Source organism: Triplophysa dalaica, chromosome 12 (assembly GCF_015846415.1).
Source record: "Triplophysa dalaica isolate WHDGS20190420 chromosome 12, ASM1584641v1, whole genome shotgun sequence".
Classification (NCBI taxonomy): Eukaryota; Metazoa; Chordata; class Actinopteri; order Cypriniformes; family Nemacheilidae; genus Triplophysa; species Triplophysa dalaica.
The window spans coordinates 21,508,683-21,534,464 of record NC_079553.1 but is presented as its reverse complement, the minus strand read 5'-3'; the positions used below and the strand labels follow the sequence as shown (position 1 = coordinate 21,534,464).

Genomic DNA, 25,782 nt, shown 5'->3' with positions numbered 1-25,782 from the left:
AAGAGAGATAAGAGGAAAGAGAGAGAGAGGGCGCTGTGTCTGAGAAACACTCAGACAGAACAAATGAGCAGCCGCGGCTCGTCTCGCTCTAGAGATGCTGATATCGGCACCGGAGCGAGAGCTCTTTCAACACAGAGACACATTACAACTGCAGAGAAAACAACAGAGCCACAGCTGAGCAGAAAACAACTGCTACAAGACAGTTAGAGAGACAAACAGAAAGAGAGAGAGAGAGAGAGTGTTGGGATTGTTAGGAGCAAAGATTTAAAGAGAGCTACCAAAAGAAAGAAAGAAAGAAAGCAGATTAAAGACTGGTGTTGTGCTGCCCGCATGTTCTTATTCTCCACACACTCACACAGATACACATGAGATGGATTCAGTCTTAACAGCAGCGGTGTCTACAGATCTGGACGCATGATGACCATGGAGAGCATGTTTATTGGTAAGTGAGATCTTTTTTGTCTTCTTTTCTGGACCTCCAGAGGTGATGAAGATCTGCTGACTTCTTAAATCAGTGCCGTGCTGCGAGGTTGAAGTCTCACCCGTGTGTGAAAGTCGGTGGTTGTGGACTCTGTGGTGTGGGGTTCGTGGCAGGTTTTCTTCCAGAAACATGAGGAAACAGACACCTGATGTGCTGCAGCCGTGTACAGAAATGAGTGTAAGCGTGAGCTACGGCTGAAAGGGATCAGAAGGTTGTGTGAAACGTGTTTCTCTGTGTCTCAGCGTGTTATCTGAAAATGAAGCTTCACGCTGAACGGCTGGTTTCTTTCCGGACGCGCGGAGGAACGGGAGATAAAACATTTCTGTCTCTGTGATGTGAAGCTGGTGTAGATATTCTGTCTGATGTCTTACCTTTAAGTCATTAAATTCTTAAACGGATTAAAATCACGGGTCTTAAGTATTTTTTAAAAGCTTCAGAGAAAACAAATCACTGATTTTTATTTTATTTTAACGTAATTTTGAGATTTTTGATGAAGCAGATAAACATTTCGGTCGCAGTTCTCAGTTGTTTTTATTTAAGTATCAAATTAAAATGAACAGAATCACACGAGAGTGAAAAAGTTGAAACAAGTGAAGAGTCCGGAGGTGTAAAATGAATGTAGATGGTTGATGTTAAGTAATCTGGATTTGAGGATATTTGATGAGAAATGTTTGAGTTCATATTGAGATCCTCAATAATATTGACTTTTGATCGCAGACTTGACAAATCTGAGCTCAGTTTGACACATTTGACATCTCTTCTCAAACTCTAATGACACACACATTTCTGACATTTATAACTCTTTTCTCAGTAGAAATATATAGAGACGCACATGAGATCTAAGCAATAGTTTGCGTTTACTCTCCATTAAATCTCAGTGATGTCTAAGAAAAATAATTGTGATATTTAGGAGTTCCCTTAGATTTTTCTTTCGTATATAAACTTGTATGTGATCGTATGTGAACTTGTATATGTATAAATGAAAGTGTATTTTTAGATTCTTAATGGATTAACAGCAGAAAGGTTTTATGTTTAAATAGGTTTTGTCACAGCAATGTCACTCATGTCCTACCGCGTCTTTTCGTATTGTGAGAGGCACGTCGCAACATGCAAAAATGAAACTTCATGAAGTTTCACTAGAAGCGGACAGTCATCTCGGGGTTGACAGATCTTGAATTTCTGTTTTTTAATGTGCTGCATGCTGCTGTGTGTGAGTCTTTTTCTTTTACATCATTTGACGGTCTCATCAGAGGCAGCTTGTGAGGTCTGTGCTTTATAATCTTCAGCTTTGACTGTAATGCCGCTTGCGTCTGGTGTTAGCTTATGTAGACAGATTTTTAGATGTCATGGATGTGCTTCAAACACATGGGCTATTACAAGCCTAAAAACTTGGCAACATGCTTATGTGTGTGGTTTGTGTATTTGTATGTTGTGTTGGCAGTATATGTCAAGTCAGCTTGCAAGATTTGGGGAACTAACCTGTTACACTGCATATATTTGCCATGTTCATACAGTAAACCTTCAGGACAGGAGTCATTGTTTATTTATGGAGCAGTCACTGGTCTCTGCTTTAGTTGTGGTCTGAAAGTGGTACTGTGGAAATCTCAGGTTCGACCCCAGTGGTGTAGATCTTGTTTTCATGACAGTGGAAACCACAGTGTGGTTAACCCCCAAACTTTTTTTATTTGTTTTGTAACCTTGCAAGGCAATTGTTTCCTGACCACTTACATTTACATTTGGCAGACACTTCTATACAAAATTCTGTCATCATTAATTCTCCCTCATCTCATTCGTAATCTGTATAGGACTCATTTTTCTGCAGAACACAAAAGGAGATATTTCGAGAAATGTCCTGGTGGTTTTGTGTTCTTCCAATGGAAGTCAAAGAGGTTCAGTGTTGTTTGGTTACCAACATTCTTCAAAATATCTTCTTTCGTGTTCTGCTGAAGAAAGAAAGTCACAGATTTAAAATGACATGAGAGTGAATAAATGATAAAAGAATTAACATTTTGGGGTGAACAATCCCTTGAAAAATAGTGTAATGATAAATCTTGAAGCAGTGTACAATATCATTACCAAAACATCAACTTCATCTCGGTTCACTGCATCTGGCGTAAAGTTTTGACTCAGATTTTCAAAACAAACAAATCATGTTTACAGTAAATCACTTACTGTAGAATTGAAGTTTATGGGGCATGACGTTCTAGAGATTTTAAAACCAGATTGCGCCGCTTACATCTTTTATATAGCTTTTCTTTATTCTTCTAGAAATGCATGTATTTTTTAATCATGAAGCTAGAAATGCACGTTTTTTATTATAAAGCTCAAACATCCTTTGAAAATTCCCTCATTTGCCCTCAAAACATACTCGTTCAATGAGCTGAACCATTTGTACAGACTAAGTTTTTAAGACATTTTGTCTGACAAGTCTGCTGTTAACACTCTGATTTGATTTATCAAATGTACTGTAATGCATTTTTATGTTTATTTCAGAACAGTGACTCATCCCATAGCCTTCTATGTTAATACACATTTTTCTTTATTTGAAAGTTGAGTCTTAATTCAACATTATTCCTTTAGGATGCATTTTTTTTTCAAATGTAAAAACATGTTCAAGCGATTTGAAGTATAAATGAAAGTACAGGGCCCTGTGTGCCGTGTCTTTGAGTGTAGATGTGAGTGTTTTTGACAGGGTTATAAAGAGACAATCGCAGAAAGCAGACTGAATCAAGTCTGGGAGATTCAGATGGACGGGCAAACAGAGCGGATGTCCATTAATTATTTAAGTGCCATTTTTGTCCAGCAGACATCATTTTTCTCTCCGTCAGCACAGCTCCGAGCACCAAAAGATGTTTTAAGATGATGGGCACATCTGAACTGAGTGATGGAGATGATGCTGCGGGCCGTGTTTCTGTGCGCACACACACACACACACATGAGAGCTGTAGCAGACAGAAGATTGTGAAGTTGTGTGTTTTCACTGCGTTTCACTGTGCGGTGGGTGTTGATGGAGTGGTGAGAGAGGTCAAGTTTATTCTTGGACACTGCTTCTGTTGTGACTCTCTTCTGACCGCACTTACATCTCACATTGTCTCTAAAGTGCATCTGGATACTTGAACTGCACTTTAAACTGTGAATTTCATTCAATTTGCTAGAATAGTCTCAGAATTGAGCCTTCTAGCCATTTTTGCATTGAACTGCAATGAAATGACCCCAGATGAAAATTTTCTTCTTTCTTCGGAGATTTGATGGTTCTCAGTTGTGTTTCATTTAAGTATCAACTTCAACTCTCAGATGTTTCTCTTAAAAAAGATTGAAAAATAGGCAAAAGAGAGTGTTATTGTGGAAACCCATTAAGTATATGGAGGTGAGAAATGAGGTATAATCATCTGGATTTGAGTAAATGTGATGAGAAATGTTCATAGTGAGATCTTCAATAAAAATGACTTTGATTGCAGACTTGACAAATCTGAGCTCAGTTTGACACATTGTTGACATCTCTTCTAAAGACTCTTTTTATCAGGAGAAATATTTGAAACGCAGATGTTTTCCACTTGGGTTGAAGGGTTTAAACTATTTTGTATGCATTGAGATTCAGTCACGTTTAAGTGGGTCTTGTTAATCTTAAAAGCAATTTAAGGACCATCTGTGTTCAAAACGATTTTATATACGCCATTAGAACCATCAGAGGTCATCTTCAACACCAGAGAGATAGATCTGTTCTCTTCAGACGAGAGAGAGGTGAAACAATAACACACTTAAAGCAACACAATGACTGACGGCGAGAAAAATGATTGGACATTTAGCACATGAATGTTTTTGAGAAACTAACACAGCGCTGTTAAAGAAAATCTCATGCTTTCTCATGCAACAGGCCCGTTGTCAAAAAAGGCTATCAATCGAAATGTTCCCATCAACATAATAAGTCCTGCTCCCTCAAACCCAAACCTCATGTTTCCAACGCTCATGTTTTGGCTGTTCGATTGAAATGTTCTTCTTCTGAAGAGGTTTTTTCAATGTGCACGCAATAATCAAACGTCTTAAAGACGAGTCTTAAAAGACAAAGTTTTGCAAAGCCCGAAAAGATAAAACGCATGCATTGTTTTGAAGACGCCCCTCGGTTAACTGCGGGAGAAGCGTGAATGCTCCGCGGCTGCTTTTGCTGTCACTCAGAGAGTGGTTTCTCTTGCATATTTAATGTTACTGTTTGGTTGTTCAACGTCTGGACGCGTGACAGCATTCTCCGAGGCTGATGTCATTTGACATGCCGTAGTCGAGTTGTGGATGTGAAGGCCTGAAGTTGACATGCTTTGTCGAGGGAGAACGCAGACGTGCTTCCACTTGCACATATGAAGAGCGGGTGTGCGTGTTTTGTTTCTCCTCCCAAAGGACCTGAATGACTAGAAGAATTAATACAATTGTGTTTTATAATCCGTTCCAAGCTGGTGTACAGGCATGAAAACCGTCATGTACGAATGAAAAAATCATATCTTTAATATGTCAAATGTTTGTTGTAGGCAGAAATAAGATGTAATGGAGACTTCTCAGATGTTCACCTATAGAAGACCATGAGTGATCCTATGCGTCTCCTCCTGAGTTTTCAGCAGGTTCTTATTTCTCTGCATCACCACAGTGTTTTCCACCTTTTGTCTCGGTTTGGATTTGTAAAGTTGTTTATTTGTCAGATCTGGTTTGTAAAGGTGCTTTTAGATGTCTGAAATATTAGCACTGCACTAAAACCATTTACTTTCTTCGCCCGTCTCTGGTTTATGTCTGTCTGCAGTTCCTGTGTCCGGCTCTCACAGATAACACCTCATCCTCTCTCCATTTCACACAGAATGTATAGCGCACAAGTATTTATAGTGCCGGGGGTGTTTGGTTCAAAGCGAGCTGCACGGCTGATAGTTTTGAGGAACACGGTGTGAGGATCGTCATGTCATGTATAGTTCTAGTTTTCAAATCTTCTAGAGATCTCGCGTGTGGAGAAGCCTTTTAACGTGGGCGGGAAAATTGTTCAAAATGATTGTTTTAGATGGAAGTGATCTCATGACTCATACACACCTTCATTTTGACAGCTCAGAGATGTTCACCAATGTATGACACCGCTGGGGTGTTTTACTGGTGGAGTATGTTTTCACTGCATTGAATCCAGGCCTGTGATTGGCTGAAAATGACATTTTTGTTAGAACAATATCACAGAACAAATGTGACATTTACTCAGCCGCTTTTAATCATAGTCACTGAGTCCAGCTGTAACACGTCACTTAGGAAAAGTAAAAAAAAAAACTTGATTTTCGTCATCATGTGTCTTCTCATGCTTTCAGTCTTTCACATTACTGTTGACTTTATGTCACTCCTGAGATTTGATTTTGTTGAATTCAACAGACACTGGACTGAAATGACCATAGTACATCTACAAATGATGATGAAGTGAACATTTTGTATGCTCTCTTCTTCTTTTTTAATGCGGCTCTGTAGTAACTTAAGCGCTCATCAATATTTTATGTCCATTTATTTATTTATTTATTTGTTAAGTAGGCATGTAAGCAGGTTAATGAACAGCCAGACGGTCCAAAACAAACTTTCAAATCTGCTTTTCTTTTATACTCCAGAGTGATTTAGAGGCAAAATCTGTGCAATGTGTTTACATTTATGGCACACACTTCTATCCAAGTTGGTTAAACGTGTTTCCCGTGAAACGAACCCATGACTCTACTGTATCACACTTTAATATTTACATTATGTCATTTAGCAGAAACCTTAACCCAATGCAACATAGAAATGAGGTAAACTCAAAGAAACTTTTATTAGTCCCCCTTTATAAATGAACAGCTTAACTGAAGATTGTGCAGGACATAATTCTGTTTAAGTAACGTCCTCTCTTTGTTCTTTCAGGTAACCCGTGCCAGAGTGGACTGGTGCCGGCGTTGGTACGAGCTCCTCTGCCCGCTGTGACACCGTCTCTGGGCATGAAGCGGTTCCTGTCCTTCCCTCTGGACAGCGGCTCACTGCTGGGTCTAGTGCCTGGATTTAGTTCGGTGAGTCTGAAGGTGATAATGAGCTTCTCTGTTGTGCTGCTGGTGGTTACACATGCCGTCTGCCGTGGATTGAAGAGAGGGTCCTGTGAGATAATTGTTACATGTTGGGTTGTTCAGACTGAGATGATTCGGACGGCAGTCTTGTTATATTAGAGCAGCTGTTACCATAGCTGGATGAGGTTATGAAATCTGTGTGAAACAGCTGTTTGTAAGAATATCACGTCATGTGAATGAACTTGTAGCTTTTAAACTCTTTTGCAGCTTTGAGAATCCTCTCGAGCCAAAATTCTGATACTAGATTCGAAAAAGTTTGATGTTACCAGTCGTTTTGTAAATGTAGATTGTTACAGTAATCTTTCTTTATTTCTTTCCATCACTTAATCTGACTCTCTTTTGTCCGGGCCACATCTAAACTGTGCATTCCAAATTAATTTTATTGCTTCATGCTCTTGCTTAACAATTCTCATTTATTTTCCTTTTTAGAGACACATTGGGCAAACATGATACTTAAAGCAAACATGACTCTGATTTCTGTAAAGTTATGAAAGAGCAAGACTGGAGAAATTATTTCTTGTATACTTTTTTAATTATTAAAAGTATGACTTTTTTTGCTCATCTGCATTCATTGTTTGTGTTGTGGACAGATGGAAAGCTCTTGGATGATTTCTGCATGTTTTCTGTAGGTCTAAGACAGGCTATGTTGTGTTGTGACGATCTGATGATTGAACCACAACACAAATGACTGAATTTGTGTTTGAAAGTGCAGTGTGAGATCCTGTAATGGGCTGCATGTGAAGTAGAGAGACAGAATGAAGAAGCATCACAGAACATTTCTGTCATTCACACACACAGATGTGATGATCGGCAGACTGACTCTGGCTCTGGATCTCTAATCTGTATTTAACAGATTATCACTCACTCACACTGACCCGCTCACTCCCTCCCTCCCTCACCCACTCACTCACTCACTCACTCACTCACACTCACCCGCTTACTCCCTCACCCACTCGTTCACTCACTCACCCACTCACTCATTCTCTCACTCACTCACTTACTCACTCACTCACACTCACCCGCTCACTCCCTCACCCACTCGTTCACTCACTCACCCACTCGTTCACTCACTCACCCACTCACTCACTCTCTCACTCACTTACTCACTCACTCACACTCACCCGCTCACTCCCTCACCCACTCGTTCACTCACTCACACACTCACTCACTCCCCCATTCACTCACTCACCCGCACCCTCAACCACTCCACTCACCCGCTCACTCCCTCACCCACTCACTCACCCGCTCACTCCCTCACCCACTCGCTCACACACTCACTCACCCGCTCCCTCAACTTCTCCACTCACCCGCTCCCTCAACTTCTCCACTCACCCGCTCACTCACTCCCTCACCCACTCACTCACTCCCCTCACCCGCTCACTCCCTCATCCAGTCACACACACTCACTCGCCCGCTCACTCCCTCAACCACTCCCCTCACCCGCTCACTCCCTCATCCAGTCACACACACTCACCCGCTCACTCCCTCAACCACTCCCCTCACCTGCTCACTCCCTCAACCACTCCACTCACCCGCTCACTCCCTCATCCAGTCACACACACTCACCCGCTCACTCACCCGCTCACTCCCTCAACCACTCCCCTCACCCGCTCACTCCCTCAACCACTCCACTCACCCGCTCACTCCCTCATCCAGTCACACACACTCACCCGCTCACTCACCCGCTCACTCCCTCATCCAGTCACACACACTCACCCGCTCACTCCCTCAACCACTCCCCTCACCCGCTCACTCCCTCATCCAGTCACACACACTCACCCGCTCCCGCTCCCTCAACCACTCCCCTCACACACTCACTCACTCCCTTACCGACTCACTCACTCACTCACTCACTCACTCAAACACACACTCATCCACTCACACACTCACTCTCCCTGTCAGTGTCTCTGTCTCACTCACCCAATAACTCACTCCGTCACTTGATCAGTTTTGCAAATGCATTGGTGCATGAGTATTATCATTATTAAACATTATTAACAATTATTAAACATTATTAAACATTTTTAAACATTATTAAACTGGTTGAGCTATAGTTAAACAAAAGCCTGTTGTTTAGATTCTGTTCTCAAACCCTTAGCAGTTTGAAACACTAGAGCTTACGTGTCCCACGGGCTTCTGCACTTCAGCATGAGTTTTATATGTGAGGATCAGCTTCAGCTCCTCCAGATGGACTGTTCTGTACTGATGTGTCTGTGTGTGTTTGCTCTGGAGAAACAGTGAGGTCAGATGTATAGCTGTGTCTCAGAGGAATGTTAAACATTTGCTGGTTCTAAATCGTAAACGCGTAGGAATCTTATAGAATTTGACAGCAGGGATTTTTGCAAACCTGATCTATGTTCACAAAGATTTCACAGTGCTGGAGTGAAGTGTTCAGTTTTTCCCAAACGGAATATACGGAACTCTGTAATGCACAGATACACCAATAGACAAATGCTTACATGACAACAAAACCATTTACATTTACAGTATAATACAGACACTTTTATAATGCAGACTTCATTTGCATTTCATTTATACACTTTTATCAGCGTGTGTGTTCCTTGGTCAACCAGTTAAGAGACAGGAACATGGTGAAAAAATGTTAAAACAAAGAAATGACATTTTAAAATAAATAACATGCATATTTGTAAGTATTCCCAGTGTTCCTCATAGACATCAGTGCTGGCCCACAGTCAAATCTCATTGGCCAGAACAGCTGTCTGTTAAATAAAGTGTGTCCTGATTGGCTGGGACATCTGGAAAGCTGTTGCGTTGTGATGGTTAGTAAAGCATTTAGACACATTTATGACTCTCTTGGTTGTGCTTATAATAAAATGGAACAACTGGATTGCGTTTGTGATTCGAGGCTGATATGAAAATGATATCACAAGAGTTTTTGAAGGACTTTGAGACAGAAGAGTGATGCTTTGTTGTGCCTATCAGAGGTCATTTCAGGTAGAGATCACGTTTCAAATCATCATGATCCTTCACTTTGACACTTCAGGTTGTTCATGTTTCATTCTTTCATGGGCTTTTTTTATTAGTGTTGTTTCCTTTCGTCCAAAGATTGTGCGCGCCCATCTATAATGACTCGAACCTGACACAGGCTGCTGTGGTTAAGGATGATTTCATAAGCGTGACTTCATAAATCATTTTATATTAAACACATTATTAATTAAATCAAATACTGTTGTATACTATGGTATAAAAAAGGTTGAAAAATTTGACCACATTTTACTACAGTTTTCCCCATAGTATACATAGTATACTGTACTGAGGTAGATTGATATGCTATTAATAACTGTAGTATACTTTAACATTCACTATTATATGTTTCAAAATCACGAAACATTTCGAAGTTACCAAATTTTATTAAAGTGAACTATATAATTTAATATGGTATACTATAGTGTATAACTGTAGTAGATTGATAAACTGTAGTAAAAACTGTAGTAAAAACTGTAGTATACTTTAACATTCACTTTAGTATGTTTTAAATCACAAAATATTTCAAAATTAGACCAAATTTTACTAAATTGTACTTTATTATTTACCATAGTCAATATGGTATACTGTAAGTGTATAGCTATAGTAGATTGAAATGGCAGTAAATATTTTAGTATACCTTAATATTCACTATGGTCCGGTTCAAAAACACTAAATATTTAGGAATTAGTCAAAATTTTACTAAAGTGTACTATAGTATTTACTATAGTAAACATAGTTTACTGTGGTGTATAACATAGTAGACTGATGAACTGTAGTAAAAACTGTAGTATACTGTAATATTCATCACAGAAAGGTTCAAAATACGGAAGTACTATTTAATGTTCACTATAGTAAGGTTTAAAAACACTTTAGTATCAAGCAATTTGATTTAATTTTACTGTGGTAGATATTATAGTATGTAGTCTGGCAGTTTTTTTGTTTATTTAGTAATTTAGTCTTAAAATGTATTTTTCAAGAGTTGTATGTTTGACAGTCGGATGCTGACGGGTCCAGATATTCTAAATAAAATCACTATAGAAGTCATACAGACATCAAATTGGAGGAAATGAGAACAGAATTGTCCTAAAAAAGTTCTAGGTGAAGAATGGCAAACTCAGGGTGCGTCTGAAAAAAGATACGAGTGAATAAATGAGGCAGAACGGTTTTCAGTTAAAGCTTTTCTTCCACTTCTGAAAACACCATTTATCTCGCCTGAAGTCCACATTTTTCTCTGAGAAACAATACAAACTCTATTTCCCCTGTGGACCAGTCAGCATCTCAAGCTATCGATTTCTCCTCGAGCCGTCCCGTGGAAAATTGCTCCCGAGCGGAATCCTGCGAGTGACACTCGGACCTGAACCCTGTCCCGGTCTGCCGGTTTACTGAACGAGCACGTTTGTTTGTCTCGTGCGTTCAGGTGACGGGCGAGATAAATAGGCCGTCTGTGAGATCTAGGTGGGGTGCGTGTCTGTTAAATTTCTCTGTTTTTGTTCGGGCTGTAAACAGACTCGTCCAGCTGGGGTTTTGTGTTCCCGCCCTGTGTCCTGGTGATGTGCCAGCAGCCCGTCCCTGCTGAAGTTCACCCATAATACCCAAAATGTTTCTGTGTGTAATGCAGTGCGTTTTGATTGAAACAATTTGTGCAGATTCAGGAAAATCCTGAGATGTATCTCATGCTGGAGGGGAAACGTCTTTCAAATTTGGTTATGTTCCGTGAGCCGTGTTTTCCGTATATGTGGCACGTTCCTCTGGCTTTGAGTCATATGTGTAATTATTTTATGATGAATTATAGGTACAGAACTCCTAGTGACACCCAGGCAATGACTCAGTCATCATTCGGTGTTTCGACATCACCGTTTCACAATAGATGACTTGACAATTGACGGCTTGGAGCTTAAAGTAACTACTGTGATATTCATGTGTTTCAAACCTCAAGACCACTGAACCCAAGTGGATCACGTACAGTTGAACGACACGGGAGAAAACAAGAGGAAGATGATGTCGATCAGATGTTGCTCTTTAATAACTCATAAGATTTGAGTTGCTTTTCGTTTGTACATCAACTTAGTCTCAGATGTTTAATAAAATTGAATGGGTAAAATTAGTACGGAGGTATAAAATGAATGTAGATTGATGAGGTATAACTTGGATTTGGGTAAAACTGATGAGAATTGTCTGAGTTCATATTGAGATTGTCAATACTATTGCTTTTTCATTGTTGTCTCATCTGAAACTCTAATGACAGAGACATTTGTGAGAACGCTTACTCTTCATATTTGAGACGCAGATGAGACCTTAGCCACTCCATTTGCTTTCCATTTATATCATTGAAGTCTAGAAGGACTAATTGAGATGTTGAAGATTTAGTTTTGTATGCACAACCCTACACACCGTGTATCCTCTGACAACATGTTTGTCACAGATATTTCCTTTAGCGGACGCATGTCTTTTGCGTGAGTAAGGATCAGAATAGCATGTTTTATAGAGTTCCACATGTTCCTGAAACAACAGGAATTTAGTTTTAGGTTCAAGAAGGATTTTGCCCCAAAAACATGTGGAACTTTGCAAAATGGGGTTTGGTATTTTGACAGATCATTAGTGTAAATCATGTATTTTGTTGCAGTCCTTATAGAGTAACCAGACGAGGTTGAAAGCTTTCAACTTATGTTGACCACCTGCTGTTCATTTTGGACGTGTTTGTAGCACATTTTGACTTGAGCACATAAAGATGTTATTTTGTACGGTACAATGTTGGCACAAGGTTTCTGGGGTGAAGTCGCGACATCTGTGTTGTAAGGCAAGAGTTTTACACCTGCAGTGATGAACAATGAAAGACACCGACCTGAAGTTTTCAAACTGAGATTTATGAGGTCGACGAGAGTTTCAAGAGCACAGAAGAGTTTGAAACGATCGCCTGAAGCCATGCTTGCCTTTGCAGAAGGGTTAATGTGTTCACCCCCCTTCCATCACAAACCTTCTGTGTTTTACATGCAGAGCTACATGATATACAACCTACAAACTCACAACCCTTCAGGCTCTGATGTGTTGTGTTTAGATGTATTTATTAATGTATACAAACATGAATACTTTTTAAAAACACTGCGTCTTGTATTGTGTTGTGATGACTGTTGGTATTCATTGGGTGGTGTTGGTTAATATTGTGTTGTGTTGTACTGTCAGTGTGTTGTTATTTTGTGTTGTAATGTGTTGGGTTTTGATGGGTGATTTTGTATATTGTGATGTGTAGGTTTGTTTGTTGTGTTTTTATGATGTGTTGTTGGTTTGTGTTGTGGTGCCTATTGTGATGTGTCAGTTTGTGTTTAATGTGTTGGGTTTTGTATTATTATGGGTTATATGTTGTTGATTTGTACTTTGTTTTATGTTGTATTGTTGTTTTGCATTGTGATGTTATTGCTCATTTAAGTTGTGATTCAGGATGTATTGTGACGTGTTGATTTGTTGTGTTTTATATTACGATGTGTTTTATGTTGTCGGTCTGTCCTGTGTTTTATATTGTGATGTTTTTCTTTGTGTTGTGTTTTGTATTGTGATGTTATACGTTGTTGGTTTATGTTGTAATTTAGGCTATATTGTGAGGTGTTGTTTTGTTGTTTTGCAAATAGTTTTTTATGTTGTTGGTTTTGTCCAGTGTTATTTTGTAATGTTTTGTATGTTGTTGGTTTGGGTAGTAATTTATATTGTGATTTGTTGGTTTATGTTGTGTTTTATATTGTGATGTAGTGTATTTTGTTGTTTTGTGTTGGGTTTGGTTCTCGGTTTAAGTTGGGTTTCGTATTATGATCTGCTTGGTGTTGGTTTATGTTGTGTTTTGTTGTGATGTGTTAGTTTTGTTTTGTGTTTTATATTGTGATGTGTTGTAATGTATTGTATTTTATTGACTTGTGTTGGGTTTTGTATTGTGATGTGTTGTGATGTTTTTGGTTTGAGTTGTATTTTGTTTTCTATTGGGATTTGTTAGTTTTGTGTACTGTTTTTTGGCGTGATGTGATGTTATGTATTGTATTTTGTTGGCTTGTTGTGTGTTTTGCATTGTACTGAATGCAATGTGTTGTTTTTGTGTTGGTTTATGTTGTGTATTGATTTGTGATGATCAGTGACTTGTGGTTGTGTTTTCTCAGCGTGACGAGTCTTGTTCAGCAGCAGATTAGTGGACTGGACTTGTTTTTTGTGTCATGGTGGAATTCCAGCTGGTTTCTTTGAGGAATACCTCAGCATGAACAATTCATTATTGTGAATGAAATTCCAGGGAATTCTGCAACAATGACAAGACGGAACAAGTTAGTGGAAATATGTAAAATGTTCACAAAAAGCAATATATAAATTAAACAAATAAACAAAATGACTAAAATATGAAACAAACCTGTTTCTCTGGTGAACTCAGACTTTTTGTACTCGCTTTTTTGCAATGTTAATGTAACTAAAGACTGTCATTAAACTCGCTTTACAATCTTTTTTTGTCTCAAGACAGTCTTGGAAACAAACTTACAACAACGTTTTTGGTGAACAGTCATGATCATTATTGCACAATAAACCCTTCAAGATGAAATGAGTAGTTATGAGGATTATTTTGTAATGATGACAGAATAATTGTATATTATGTTTTACATGACGTTCTGTAATGTTTTAGCTTTATCGCTCCACATTGTGAGTTTGAGTCTACTTTAATGTGTTTTCTTTTTGAGAGTATAAAACACAGATGAACTTTGCAAGGGTTTCTCTGTTTCTCAAATGTTTTCAGATCTAAACATAGCTCTATTGTTGGTGTGTTGTGGACTGTGTGGGAGGTTTTGTTACAGAATCAGTGATTGTGGTGTTTGTTCAGTGAAACAGGCGAGGATGGAGATGGATGCGAGTAGGCAGGAGCTTTGCATGACTCGCATAAACAGCTCCAGGAAGCTTGACCCGAGTGATACATTGTGAAAATAGAGCCCGGTCCATCTCTGAGGATCACAGAACTGACTCTATACTGTTTGGGAGTTTAGAAAGGTATTTGTTACTGTATATGGTTTCTGCTGCTGAGTCGAGCTGACGGAGATCTTGTGATGTTCAGGCTTCAGTCTCTGTGTGATTCAGGTCACCAGCAGTGTTAAGGTATTGAAGTAACTCACTACATAACAGAAGAAACAGAATTCTGCTTGTCAATATCTAGTTTGTTTTCTTCTAGTGTCTGAAATAAAACCTTTTAAAGATAGATGCCACTGTCGTGGCAAACTTTGATATACAGTATATCCACCGTGCATAATGTATAGAGGCAGTAATATCATCATCTTGGTACCTAAACAATATTTTGTTTACCGGTTGACTGATATTAGAAGCATTAAACTAGATGTTTAATTTATTGTTAAGCGATTCTTGTCCGGACAGAATTTTCTGCCATGCGTCTTCAACCCAGAGTTGGGTAAAAAAGAGACGAACCTAACTATTGGTTTGTAAAATAACCTATAGTATTCTGGTTTGTTTTAACCGTCTATAGATAAAAAATGTGCATCTTTATTCACTCACTCTCTACTTTTTTGTTTTATGGTTCTTTATTGCATTAGCAAAGAGTATGGATACCAAAAGCGAAACCCAATAGAACATTGCAACACCAGCGCCATACGCTTCTGCCATTTTGGGGTGAAAGGGACTCAGCTTTTTACTGTCACGATGGCAATATCAGCTGCTTTGATAAAAAATAAAAACATTAAAGGTGAAATTCAACCTGAATGATGATGATGATACACGATGAAAGCCTTGGCTCGCTAAACCAGGTCCGTTATCATGCATTTTCACCCCAAAATGGCGGCCGCGCTGTTTTCCAAAGGGAGTTTGGCCTCTTGGCATACTCTTTGGAATTATTCTTTAACAGACAGCATTCTCTTTTAAAAACACATTTTTACTTACACATAAGTATTTACATGGGATTCAAGAAAAGAAAAAACACGTTTAACATACAATCACATGTGCTTTGTGCACGTGTTAAAGCACATGTGGAAAAAAACTCTTATTAAAAGTGACAGTTCATTCCAACTTGCCTTATATGCTCCAAGTTACACATCCAAGTTTAATAATTGGGATTTGGGATTTTGCAAAACTAGCTTTACTTTTAATAACAGCAATTATGATCTGGCCTAAGATGGCCATTTATTCTTTACGATTCCTATCTGTAAACTTGCCTCAATTTGAATTCTTTTGAAATGATGGTGTGGATTTTGGCAAGCCATAGTTTTACTGCATCTTGTCCAGCTCTGGTCAACAGACTAGGCCTATATGAGCATGTCCCATATCCCAGCCATGCACACAGACCCGCCATAAAGATAAGACTGCCATCCGGTGCGTGATGCAAAGCAGCCAGTTGTCCTGACCTCGGTTAAGAGTATTGGTATTCAGAATAATGTGGAATGACAACTCGAGTACTTGAGTAATTGTTGTTTTCTATTTTAGTCTCTTGAGCTTAGTTTGTACCGGATGAACACGAGTACATCCCGTGTGTTTGCTCTTTTGTTTCGGGCTGTGTTTTTGGCACCGTGCACAATTTGGAACGCTGTCCCGCTCTAACCGCCAATGTTTTACGAAAAGGTTCTCATTTACTTGGAATAAGGAACTAAATAGCAATAAGAAACCGCCCCAAGAAAAACACGAGGCACCTCCCTCCATGTTGTTCTGCTAATGTTCCTCAGCGAGGAACCAAGATTTGTATTTATACATCTCATTTAATTTCACTTCGCCTTCGCCACAGCCCTCTTGCAGTGCCATAACTCATCGTCACTCCTGGTGTAAGTCAGATAAGCAGTTAAATATTTAATATGTATCCCACAGATACGTTTGGGTTTGATCTGGGTCTCACAGGCACATGATTCACAAGCCCACCGTTGCTTTTACCGTGATCCGGCTCGCGGTGGGCTTACGTTACACGTGTTTATCAACACGTTGTTCATCATCTCGGCCCGCGCCGGCCTCCTCAATCTGAATTGCAAATCTGGCCGGTTAAAATCAATAGACGCGCAGCTCCTGATTCACGTGTGGGAGTGTAATTGGACAAAACATAAGGGCTGCTATTGCTTCTGACAGGTCATTTATCCCACTTTGTTTAATGGTAAGTGTGGCTGGCAATAGCGTGGCTTCAAAACGTGTCTGTTTTCTCTCTCGACGAGTGTCTGCTGTTTGAATGTTTGATACACAAGTGTTTACTTGTTTATGGATGGCGTAGCCGATATAGCAACAGTCATAAAAGCATAATCAAAACAAAGATGTTGAATATTTCATGATGTGGACTCGCTGGCTTGCAGATATTCTGAGTACAGTGTTTAACTAATGATGTTTAAATGCAAAATGGGAATTCTTAGACTTGCGTCGAGTGTTGGTTTGGGATGATCGGAAGAAGAATCATAGGAATCTTACTGACTTTCATTTTCAAGATATTTAAACACAGTCGCACAACAGAGGAGCTTCTGTGACAAGACAAATACTGACATCAGTTTGACTGATGATGCACATTATTCTCTCCATGTAAAGAAATAACATATCTGAATCTCAGCTGTCAAAACAAGTAACACATCAAAAGTAATTCACATTTTGCTTGTGTTGGGTTGTCCTTTTAGATAATGTCATAAAGAGATAGATATGGGGCTGCGTAAAGATTAATCGCGACTAATTGTTTGCAGAATTGTTTAGATAATATATATTCGTGTACTGTGTATAATAATTGTGTATAAATACACACACATGCATTTAAGAAATATTTATATGTGTATATGCGTTTTTATATTTATATCTTATATCATCTATAGATCTAAACATTCATTATATGTATGTTTTCTTAAATTATATATGCATGTGTGTGTACTTATAAATACATAATTATCATACACAATACACCAACATATGTTATGTAAGCACATTTTTTTATTGATTAATTGTTATGCAGCCCCAGACCCAGAGAGAGATGCTCAGATGTTGCTCTTTCATTGCTCAGTCGTGTTGTTTATGTATCAACTCAATTTCAGATGGTTCTCCAATAACTGGAGGAATAAAAACTGAAATACATGAGTGTGATTGTGGCAGAGGAGGTTTGAATAAATGTAGATTGTCGAGGTAAAGTAATCTGGATTTTGGGTTAATTTGATGAGAAATGTTAAAGATCATATTGAGATAATATTGACTTTTGATTGCAGACTTAAGAAATCTGAGCTCAGTTTGACACATTGTTGACTTCTCTTCTGAAACTAATGATTCTGACTCTTTTTCTCATTAGGAATATATGAGAGTCAGATGAGACTTTTCATTTAATCTTATTGATGTTTAGTAAAATAATTGTCATATTAAAGATATAGATATCTGGATTTTAATGATATCATACTCAGTAAATGTCTTTTCTGCAGTGGTGTAAATGTCCGCTTCACCCGTCATGATGTTAGACTCTTGAGTGAGATGTTGTCACCGTATAAGAGCTGAACTATGAGACAACGCCTCGTCTCCGGCTGACAGAGCTGAAATCTGTGTTAAGCGCTGCTCTCAGCTGAATGAGACGAGACGTCTGATGAAGAGAAGATGCTGTCTGCGCCGTGAGAGTTTTACAGACTGTCATGTTTGGCTTTAAGATGCCGTGTGTCAGCAAACATCTCAGCAGTCGGCCGTTTGAAGAGAGGTCAGAAATATTCGGACATTAGCGAGAGGAAACGCAAGGAATTTAATGAGTATGCTTCTTTATAGAGATAAAATGCTTTATCATGCCTCAGATATTAATATTAATGCTAAGATGACTGTTTTCCGTAATGCATGTTTGTTCCCATGAAAAGTGTTAACTGATTTAAGGATAAGCCATACAGTAGATGGATAGATGAAAAATAACCCTTTTTGAGGTTCAGCTCTGCCCGACTGAAAGCCAGAATAGTTTCTACATCTGAACTTTATGGAAATGGCATGTGCATTTATTCTGTCAGCAATCTGAAGCAATTTTAGGGAACAACCGTCTTTTTCACTCAAATTTTTTTGCCATAGTAAAAGTGACGTTTTTATTGCATTGAATCTTAAAAAAAAGAAATATGTGGGTGAAAAACAACCTAAAGGTCTATTAAAGTGTTTTAACACCTGGTCACTTCATGCGTCGCTCGCACGTTAGCTGCACCTGAGACTAATAAACCATTGGGAGACAGAAGACAGACACACAGACACTCTTTAGCGGCCGTTTACATGTCATGTCTGAAGATCGTAGACACCGTTTAGGGCGGGAGCGCTGAAATCTTGTCTTCCTAGAGAACCTGACTCGTGGTTATTTAGCATCTGCAGACGCCTTGATAAGAAGGATAAAACATTTCATATCGCATTTCCCAGGCCTTTTTTAGACACAACTGCATATGCAGAACGATAAAAAGCAAAATAACAGTGCCTGCCATTTCAGTCCAGCAAAAATAAAGAGTTATTCGTTTGCATTTTTCACGGGAATAGAAGTTCGGATTTATATCCGTTTAGCCGAGCCGCATTTATGTTGCCAAATGCAAATAAAACAGTTTTAACAAATCGGATAGATGTCCGATCAGAGGAAACAAAGCAGTGACCGGGTGTAAAAAGGCCCTTATATTTATAAGATGGTTTACGGTAACAATGTATCCATCAAACGTCAGCATGTTCATTAACAACTTTATTTTATTGATCCATCACTGCATTTTATTCATGAGTTCCATAAGAGAGAAAATGGGCTCAGGAAAGGTGGTTTGAAACTAATACTACTTTTATCTTAACTCAAACTGGACTTGAAACCAGTGTGACACCCGATTGTTAATGGTTCAGAGTTTAAAGGAGTAGTTCACTTCCAAAATACATTTTCATGGCCATTTACTCACCTCTATGTCATGACTGTTAGGAAGAGATGGTTCTTTAAACAGCAACGTTTTAGGAAAGTGTTTTTTTTGTGGTTGACTGTATGTTCTCCAAAATTGCACCCATCCTGCTGTTATTGTTTGTCGACTCTGTTTTTGAGCCGTACGTGAGATTTATGCCCCAATTACATTATGTAACATTTCAGATACGGTGTCCAGCAGTTGCTCAATTTGCTCAATTCAAAGACGTTTGCACATGTGGTAACAATATGACAGGGACGTGTGCGAAATTGACATCAGACCGGAACTTACTGCAACTTATTAATCTGATTTTATAGAATAGAGAAAAGTGCTTTTCATCTGCTTTAACACTTGTTGGGCTTGAAATTGATTCAGGAGTTCATCTTCATCAGCCGGGTGCAAAATGCTTGTGATTTGAAAATGGCTTTCTGCTTGTGATAAAGTCGGCTTGGCTGACATCTGTGTCGAGCTGCTTAATACTGTTGATCCAGAGAGACACTGTGTATCAGTCTGAGAGAAGAGAAAGTTCTCTGATCAATGGATAAAAAGTTTTAAAAGTTTTAAAAGACTTGAACTTGATTTTTAATTGCTGGTAATTCACTTTTTCTGTGTAAGTCACATTGACTCGTTCTTATGTGTTACACAATCTGTGTTCTCAGCTCTTCCCCGTTGAGTTGATTTGAAGAGTGTTTGGGTGAAGATTTAACATCTTCCAGGCGCCTCTCTCGCTCATGTTTTTTGGTAAAGCCCCTGAGGGCATCCGAGGGGTAACAGGGTTGACATTCCGTGAACGGCTGTTTGGGTAATAAAGTTGGTTTTCCGTTTTGTGTCTCCTTCAGATGGACCCTCTTCAGAAGGCTGTTTTACATCACACGTTTGGTGTTCCTGCTTCTACTAAAAGGAAATGTGTGTCGTGCACCGTGTGCAAGCTGAGGTTTAACTCACAGGTGAGAGAGCTGGAGATCTCTATATACAGTACACACCTGATGCTACAGACACACATTCAACTGACGTAACTTTAGAAGCAAACTACTTTTTTGGAACCAGACTTTTCTTTAGAAACTGACTTTAAAAATGTACTTTACTTTAGAATCTATTCTTAGGGTGTGTTCACATTTGTAGTTCGGTTCTCTTGTTTTTCAATGGTCCAGACCATTGAGTCTTGGTTTGCTTAGCATTTACACTGGGATTTTAACAGCAAAATTAAAGATACCAAACATACCAGCATACAGTAAGTATAAATTCACAGAGGTGATGTATGTTTTGATATGAATCAGTTTGGGTTATGCATGCTCAATGAATGCATGCGCATATGAGGGTATTTTAGCAAGGCGGTAACACACAAAGACCTCATGAAGTGAACGGCAGGAATTTCTCTGTTACACGTACAAGCGCAGATCTAATAAACACTCTTTTTATGTTACAATATCACTTGAATTTGGTTCGGATTTTGTTATCATTTCCTGTTTTTGGTTCGAGTAGATTCCTTTGGTCCGTGTTGCATCCGTATTTTAATCAACCATGCAAAAGTTTGTTTGAAAGCAGACCGAGACCCATCTTTTCAGCATAGCTCAGATGTAGCATTTACACAAATAAACCGCAATAACAGAGCAATCACACCAGTTCCTTATAATCAAACCAAACATGACATATGTGTACACACCCTTAGTTTGGAAACAGGATTTACTTTATAAACTGCCTCTAATGAACCAATATAGGCAAAGATGTTCATGAACTTCATTTCAATTAAGTGAAATTTGGGTCAAATTTTGCATATGTATTTATTGTTCATATTTATTGTTTTTGCCTTAAATTATATATGTATAACAAAAAAATTGCATACAATATAATTAATATTTATGTATTTCTATTTTAACAAAGAACAATTATTCAGACAGTTGAATGTTGTCATTTGGCATTAAACATTGTATTATCGTTGCCGTGATCCTACCTGCTATACTGCTGTACATCATCATCCACGGCGAGCATCACTGTCCTTTTGGTCAATCAAAGTCAACCTGTTTAAAGTTTAACTGTTTTATTTTCTATCCCTCATCCATCCCTTGTCATTCTCGGCTCAGCAGAACTGCAGAGTGACTCATTCCACCTGAGCTATTCAATCCAAATAGGATTATTTAAAAACAACATTTCCCATATCCTCTCTATTAGAATATTCATTTACTCTGTCACTGTCAGATATCAAGCTGTAATATCTGTGTGATTGAGGCCTATCTAACAATAATCACAGCTCATCGTGGGCATCAGTCACAGATGGGGCGGAACAGCTGCCGACCAATCCCATTTCCTGCAGCTGTCCAGTAGCCAATCACAGACAGGGCCTTGGTCTCTCAGGCATTCATGGCACGGCTCACGGTCAGTGAAACTCATTATTGGTTGCCCGAGCTCCAGCTCTGGAATCATGGGAGATTCTTGACGCTGGCCATTTTTTGTAATTAAACGACTTGTGGAGAGTTACACGGATGTAGCCTGGCGACTTTTAGAAAGGACGTTTGGTTTGGTCTATTTGAATGCGAGACGCTTGGTTATGCATTTTTCCGGGTGTATGAATTATGAATACAGTATATAATGGCAAGCGGGAGAGAAACCTTGTTAGTTCCCAGAGTGCTTTTCTCTTCGCCTGCCAAACGCAGTGACCTGGTCTCTAATTTGCTCGTCGGTTGATTGATTGATGGCATCATTTAACTGAGTCCCATCGCAGGTGCCCATCTTAGTTAAAGGCTCACTGAACAAAGCCCACTTTCTCCCACTCAGGCGTCGGCTCTCACCCGTCACAGAGACGGCTTTTGCATGTCACGCCTGTGATGAATGTTGGATTGCTGGATAGATTACACGTGACATTTATCTGTGTCACTGCCTTCTCCCCTTTGATTGGACGAGGACGAGGGCACGATAGCTGGAAGCTGTCGGGCAACAGCCCATTTATCTCGCCGTTAAAGCCATTTTCATAACAATATCCCGCTCAAATGATGTGTTACTTACAAACCCTGGTGATATAAATCTATATGAATGTAATCCGTATCCTGTGCTGCTATTTGTGCAAACACAATATATCAAAGGCGTTTAGGTGTCGTGGACTTTTATTGCTTTGCGTAAAAACCTTGTTTTTACAAAATGACTGGTAATGGAATGTGATGTTAAGAAATGTAAAAAGTGTTAGCCTGCGGCAGGCATCAAGTGTGTGGAGGGCTTGGTTTGGAAATAAGCAGGATAACAAATGGTATCATTTTGGTTAGTATCACAGCTGAAAGAGATCCTTAATGTTCTCTCAAAGTTCTCTCGAAGCAATTAAAAAAAAATGTTTCCATAATGTTCTATCAACATTGTGCTCAACTTTATAAAAACATTAGTCGAATGTTAGTATCATAAAACCCATTCTCACAGGAATGTGTGAAATTGTAACTGTACAACTGTAATCTATTAATTAGTGTTCATCGACACGAATTTCCTCTTTTTTTCGTGTCACTCACCACGAGAACTTTTCAATACACAGACCGCATGTGTCTGTACATTTATATATTTCTAACCTGATATCAAAGAAAGTCTCAAACACTTTAGGAGTAGCCAACACCTTACCTCGCCCCAAACCCTAAAATCACAACTGCTAAGAATAATTTAGCTAACAAAATGGCAAAGCAATGATAAATGGCTCCCCTAACCCCGGCCCTAAACCTAAAGTCATATCATAACAAAACATACGCATAAGATCGTAGGAAAGAGGAATTCACATGAATGAGCCATCTAAAATAGGTATGAATTCCCATCAGATTGCGTTGATATACATGTATATTTATACATATGAAAGATATTGTATTAAAGTACTTTTGATGGAAAGTTGTGCTGGGTGACACGAAAAAGGCGGAAATTCGTGTTGATGAACACGAATGAATAGATTTCGGTTTGTGACTGTTGCAACCGTAATAATGTTATTTATACAGTAGATTTTTAGTGGCAATGTGAATGTTTGCCAAACATTTCTGTTGATCTGTGGTTTTGTGATGTCTAGCATTTGCCTGACTGTGGCATTGGCTGTCTTATTTATTCACAGAAGTGTTTGGTTGTCTCTAGATCCTGTACTCAACGCCGCGAGCAAAGCTAAATAGACATCCGCGGGTTGGCGTTGAGGTAAACAAGAGCGAATGAAAGACGTTGTGTATGTGCGGTCCAGGAGAGTCATAATAAATCTAGTGTGAAGGTGATCTCTCATGACACGGAGCTCTGGAATCTTCCAGCATTGTGCCTGTGCTTATTTAAAGATTATGTTTCTGATGTTTTATGTATGCTGCTGCGTCAAAGGGATAATGGCCTCGTGTACCGAAGGCCTGGAGAGAGGATCTTCCTTACTTTCTGTCAAACTTTTTACTCCGCTAGTGAGGATGTGTTCCAAAACTGCCATGCTGTCTACCTCCCACATACAGACAGGCAGCAAATATCTAATCCCCGACTGAAAATCCACAGTTTTGCGTCTTCTCTCTCGGCCCTGACAGCTACTCTCAGATATGATATGTCAGCATCACTTGCATCGTCCTGATGCTCTCATCATTACTATAGTAACCCACGTACTAGAGTACTATAGCATGGTACACTCGACATTATATGCTCTGTCTTTGAATCACAAATTAACTTTGCACTCAAATAAGCAGAAATATTAGACATTCAATGTCTAAAAGGTTCAATTGTTAATTGTATCAAAGTACTTTAATCAGGGCTGTCAACATTAAGCATAAACAGATGTAATTTTTCAGATTAAAGCATTATAATATTTAACGCGAGTATCAAAGCATCCGTTTCTTTAGTCATCCTTTGTCTAGTGTTAAATGATAAAATCACACTCTTATTCATGTATAGGCCTTGAACCATTTAAGCGTGATTGAAAACAGTTGCTTGGATGCTTTTAGTACAGATTTACAGCTTTTTGAATTGAGAACTTAATTCAATTTTTGTATATTTCCTGCCTCTTAGACATGATAACTCTCAATTATACTGTACTTTAGTGTGTTACGGCTTTGATTTATGTTAAAATAAAGAAAAAGTAATCAATTTAACGGATTACTAATTACATCAGAATGTTTCCTTTCATTCATAAAAACATGTTGTTTTTTCTACATTAATTTGGATATTCAATGTGAAATTATAAGAATGTAAAAGTAGTTTTAAAAATATTAATGTTATATTAATAAAAAATGTGTGATTAATCAAAAAACAAAATTATTGATTGACAGCACTTATTGTAATTGACACAATCATTATTGAATGAATACGAAATATACTAAATATGGACATTTTCTGTGTTCATTTAAACCAACGGTTGGATTTTTTGTCTATACTCACTTTTTTGTGTTTTACATGTTCAAACATCTTTAAAGCCATTTTAATAATCATAAATAAACAATTATCACATAATCTAAGTTTGGTGGCCTCATTAACATGGGGGAAAAGAAGTAAAAAAATAGTTATATGTTATTTTGTTGTATGTTGTGTTGTTTTGTTACATTATGCCAACATCGGCATGGTTCTTTTTTTGCGCTTTAGCTTCAGTAAAACACTTCTCCATAAGCTTCTCTGGAGAAGTGCTGCATTGCCGAATGCCTTTCAAATATGCCAAAAAAACTATCTTTTAATGATGTACGTGTTTATTTTAGAAAATGTAACTTAAAAACAAATATTATAATAAGTAAATGGATACATCGGATTTATTATACAAATCTACACAAATAAACTATTGCAATTCTTAAAAAGAAACAGATATTTTCCTAACATGAAATAGTGGTGTGAAATGATATGTAGGGGGTCTGCTAGGTTTTAAAATGGAGCCAAAGACTCTGAAAGGGAAGGTAAAGCACAAAGCACAGCATCCGCGGTCCAGGCTTCCTCTGTTATACCGGGCAGCTGCCTTTCAACGTGTTCTCGGGCAGATCTGAAAGGCTTCTTGTCATTTGTACCCTCACAGATGGGCGCTGTTCAGGGACAGAATGTGATGGTGCCACATTGCAGTCGTGGTTCCAGCAGATTGTTCATAGCTCTTTTACCTCGCTCTCTGATTCTGCTAACACCTGGTTCCGGCTGGCCCTCGGCACGGGTTGGCCCTTTCTCTGTTCCCTAGAGTCAGGCACTGGCCCACTACAAAGGCACCAAACATGCCAAGAAGCTGAAATCCTTGGATGCCCCAAAATGCCTCAGACAGAAGAGCCCTCCGGCCACCAGAGAAAATATCAACAGTGAGCCGTCTAGAGGCCTCTCACCCGCCACGACGGCCAACAACGACGACAAAAGAGGTAAGAGATTGATCTTGTGCGCGTTGTTTGTCACTATTCTTCACTTTTATTCAATAAAACAACCTGAATGAGTCCCTCAAAAGCATTTT

At 38.8% G+C, this 25,782-nt stretch overlaps 1 protein-coding gene across 3 annotated transcripts in view; it reads left to right on the top strand.

Moving 5' to 3' along the window:
• Window positions 1-25,782, top strand: part of znf385d (zinc finger protein 385D) — a 42,649-nt gene continuing 16,867 nt past the window's right edge. For 2 of the 3 annotated variants that reach the window (XM_056761733.1, XM_056761732.1), the window contains exons 1-4: window positions 1-442; window positions 6,377-6,519; window positions 20,240-20,347; window positions 25,522-25,693. In XM_056761733.1, coding sequence (XP_056617711.1) covers window positions 415-442; window positions 6,377-6,519; window positions 20,240-20,347; window positions 25,522-25,693 — 451 coding nt within the window. In that variant the 5' untranslated portion in view covers window positions 1-414. Of the gene's footprint in view, window positions 443-467; window positions 659-6,376; window positions 6,520-20,239; window positions 20,348-25,521; window positions 25,694-25,782 lie in introns of those variants that run through there. The other variant, XM_056761734.1, reaches the window with a different exon arrangement.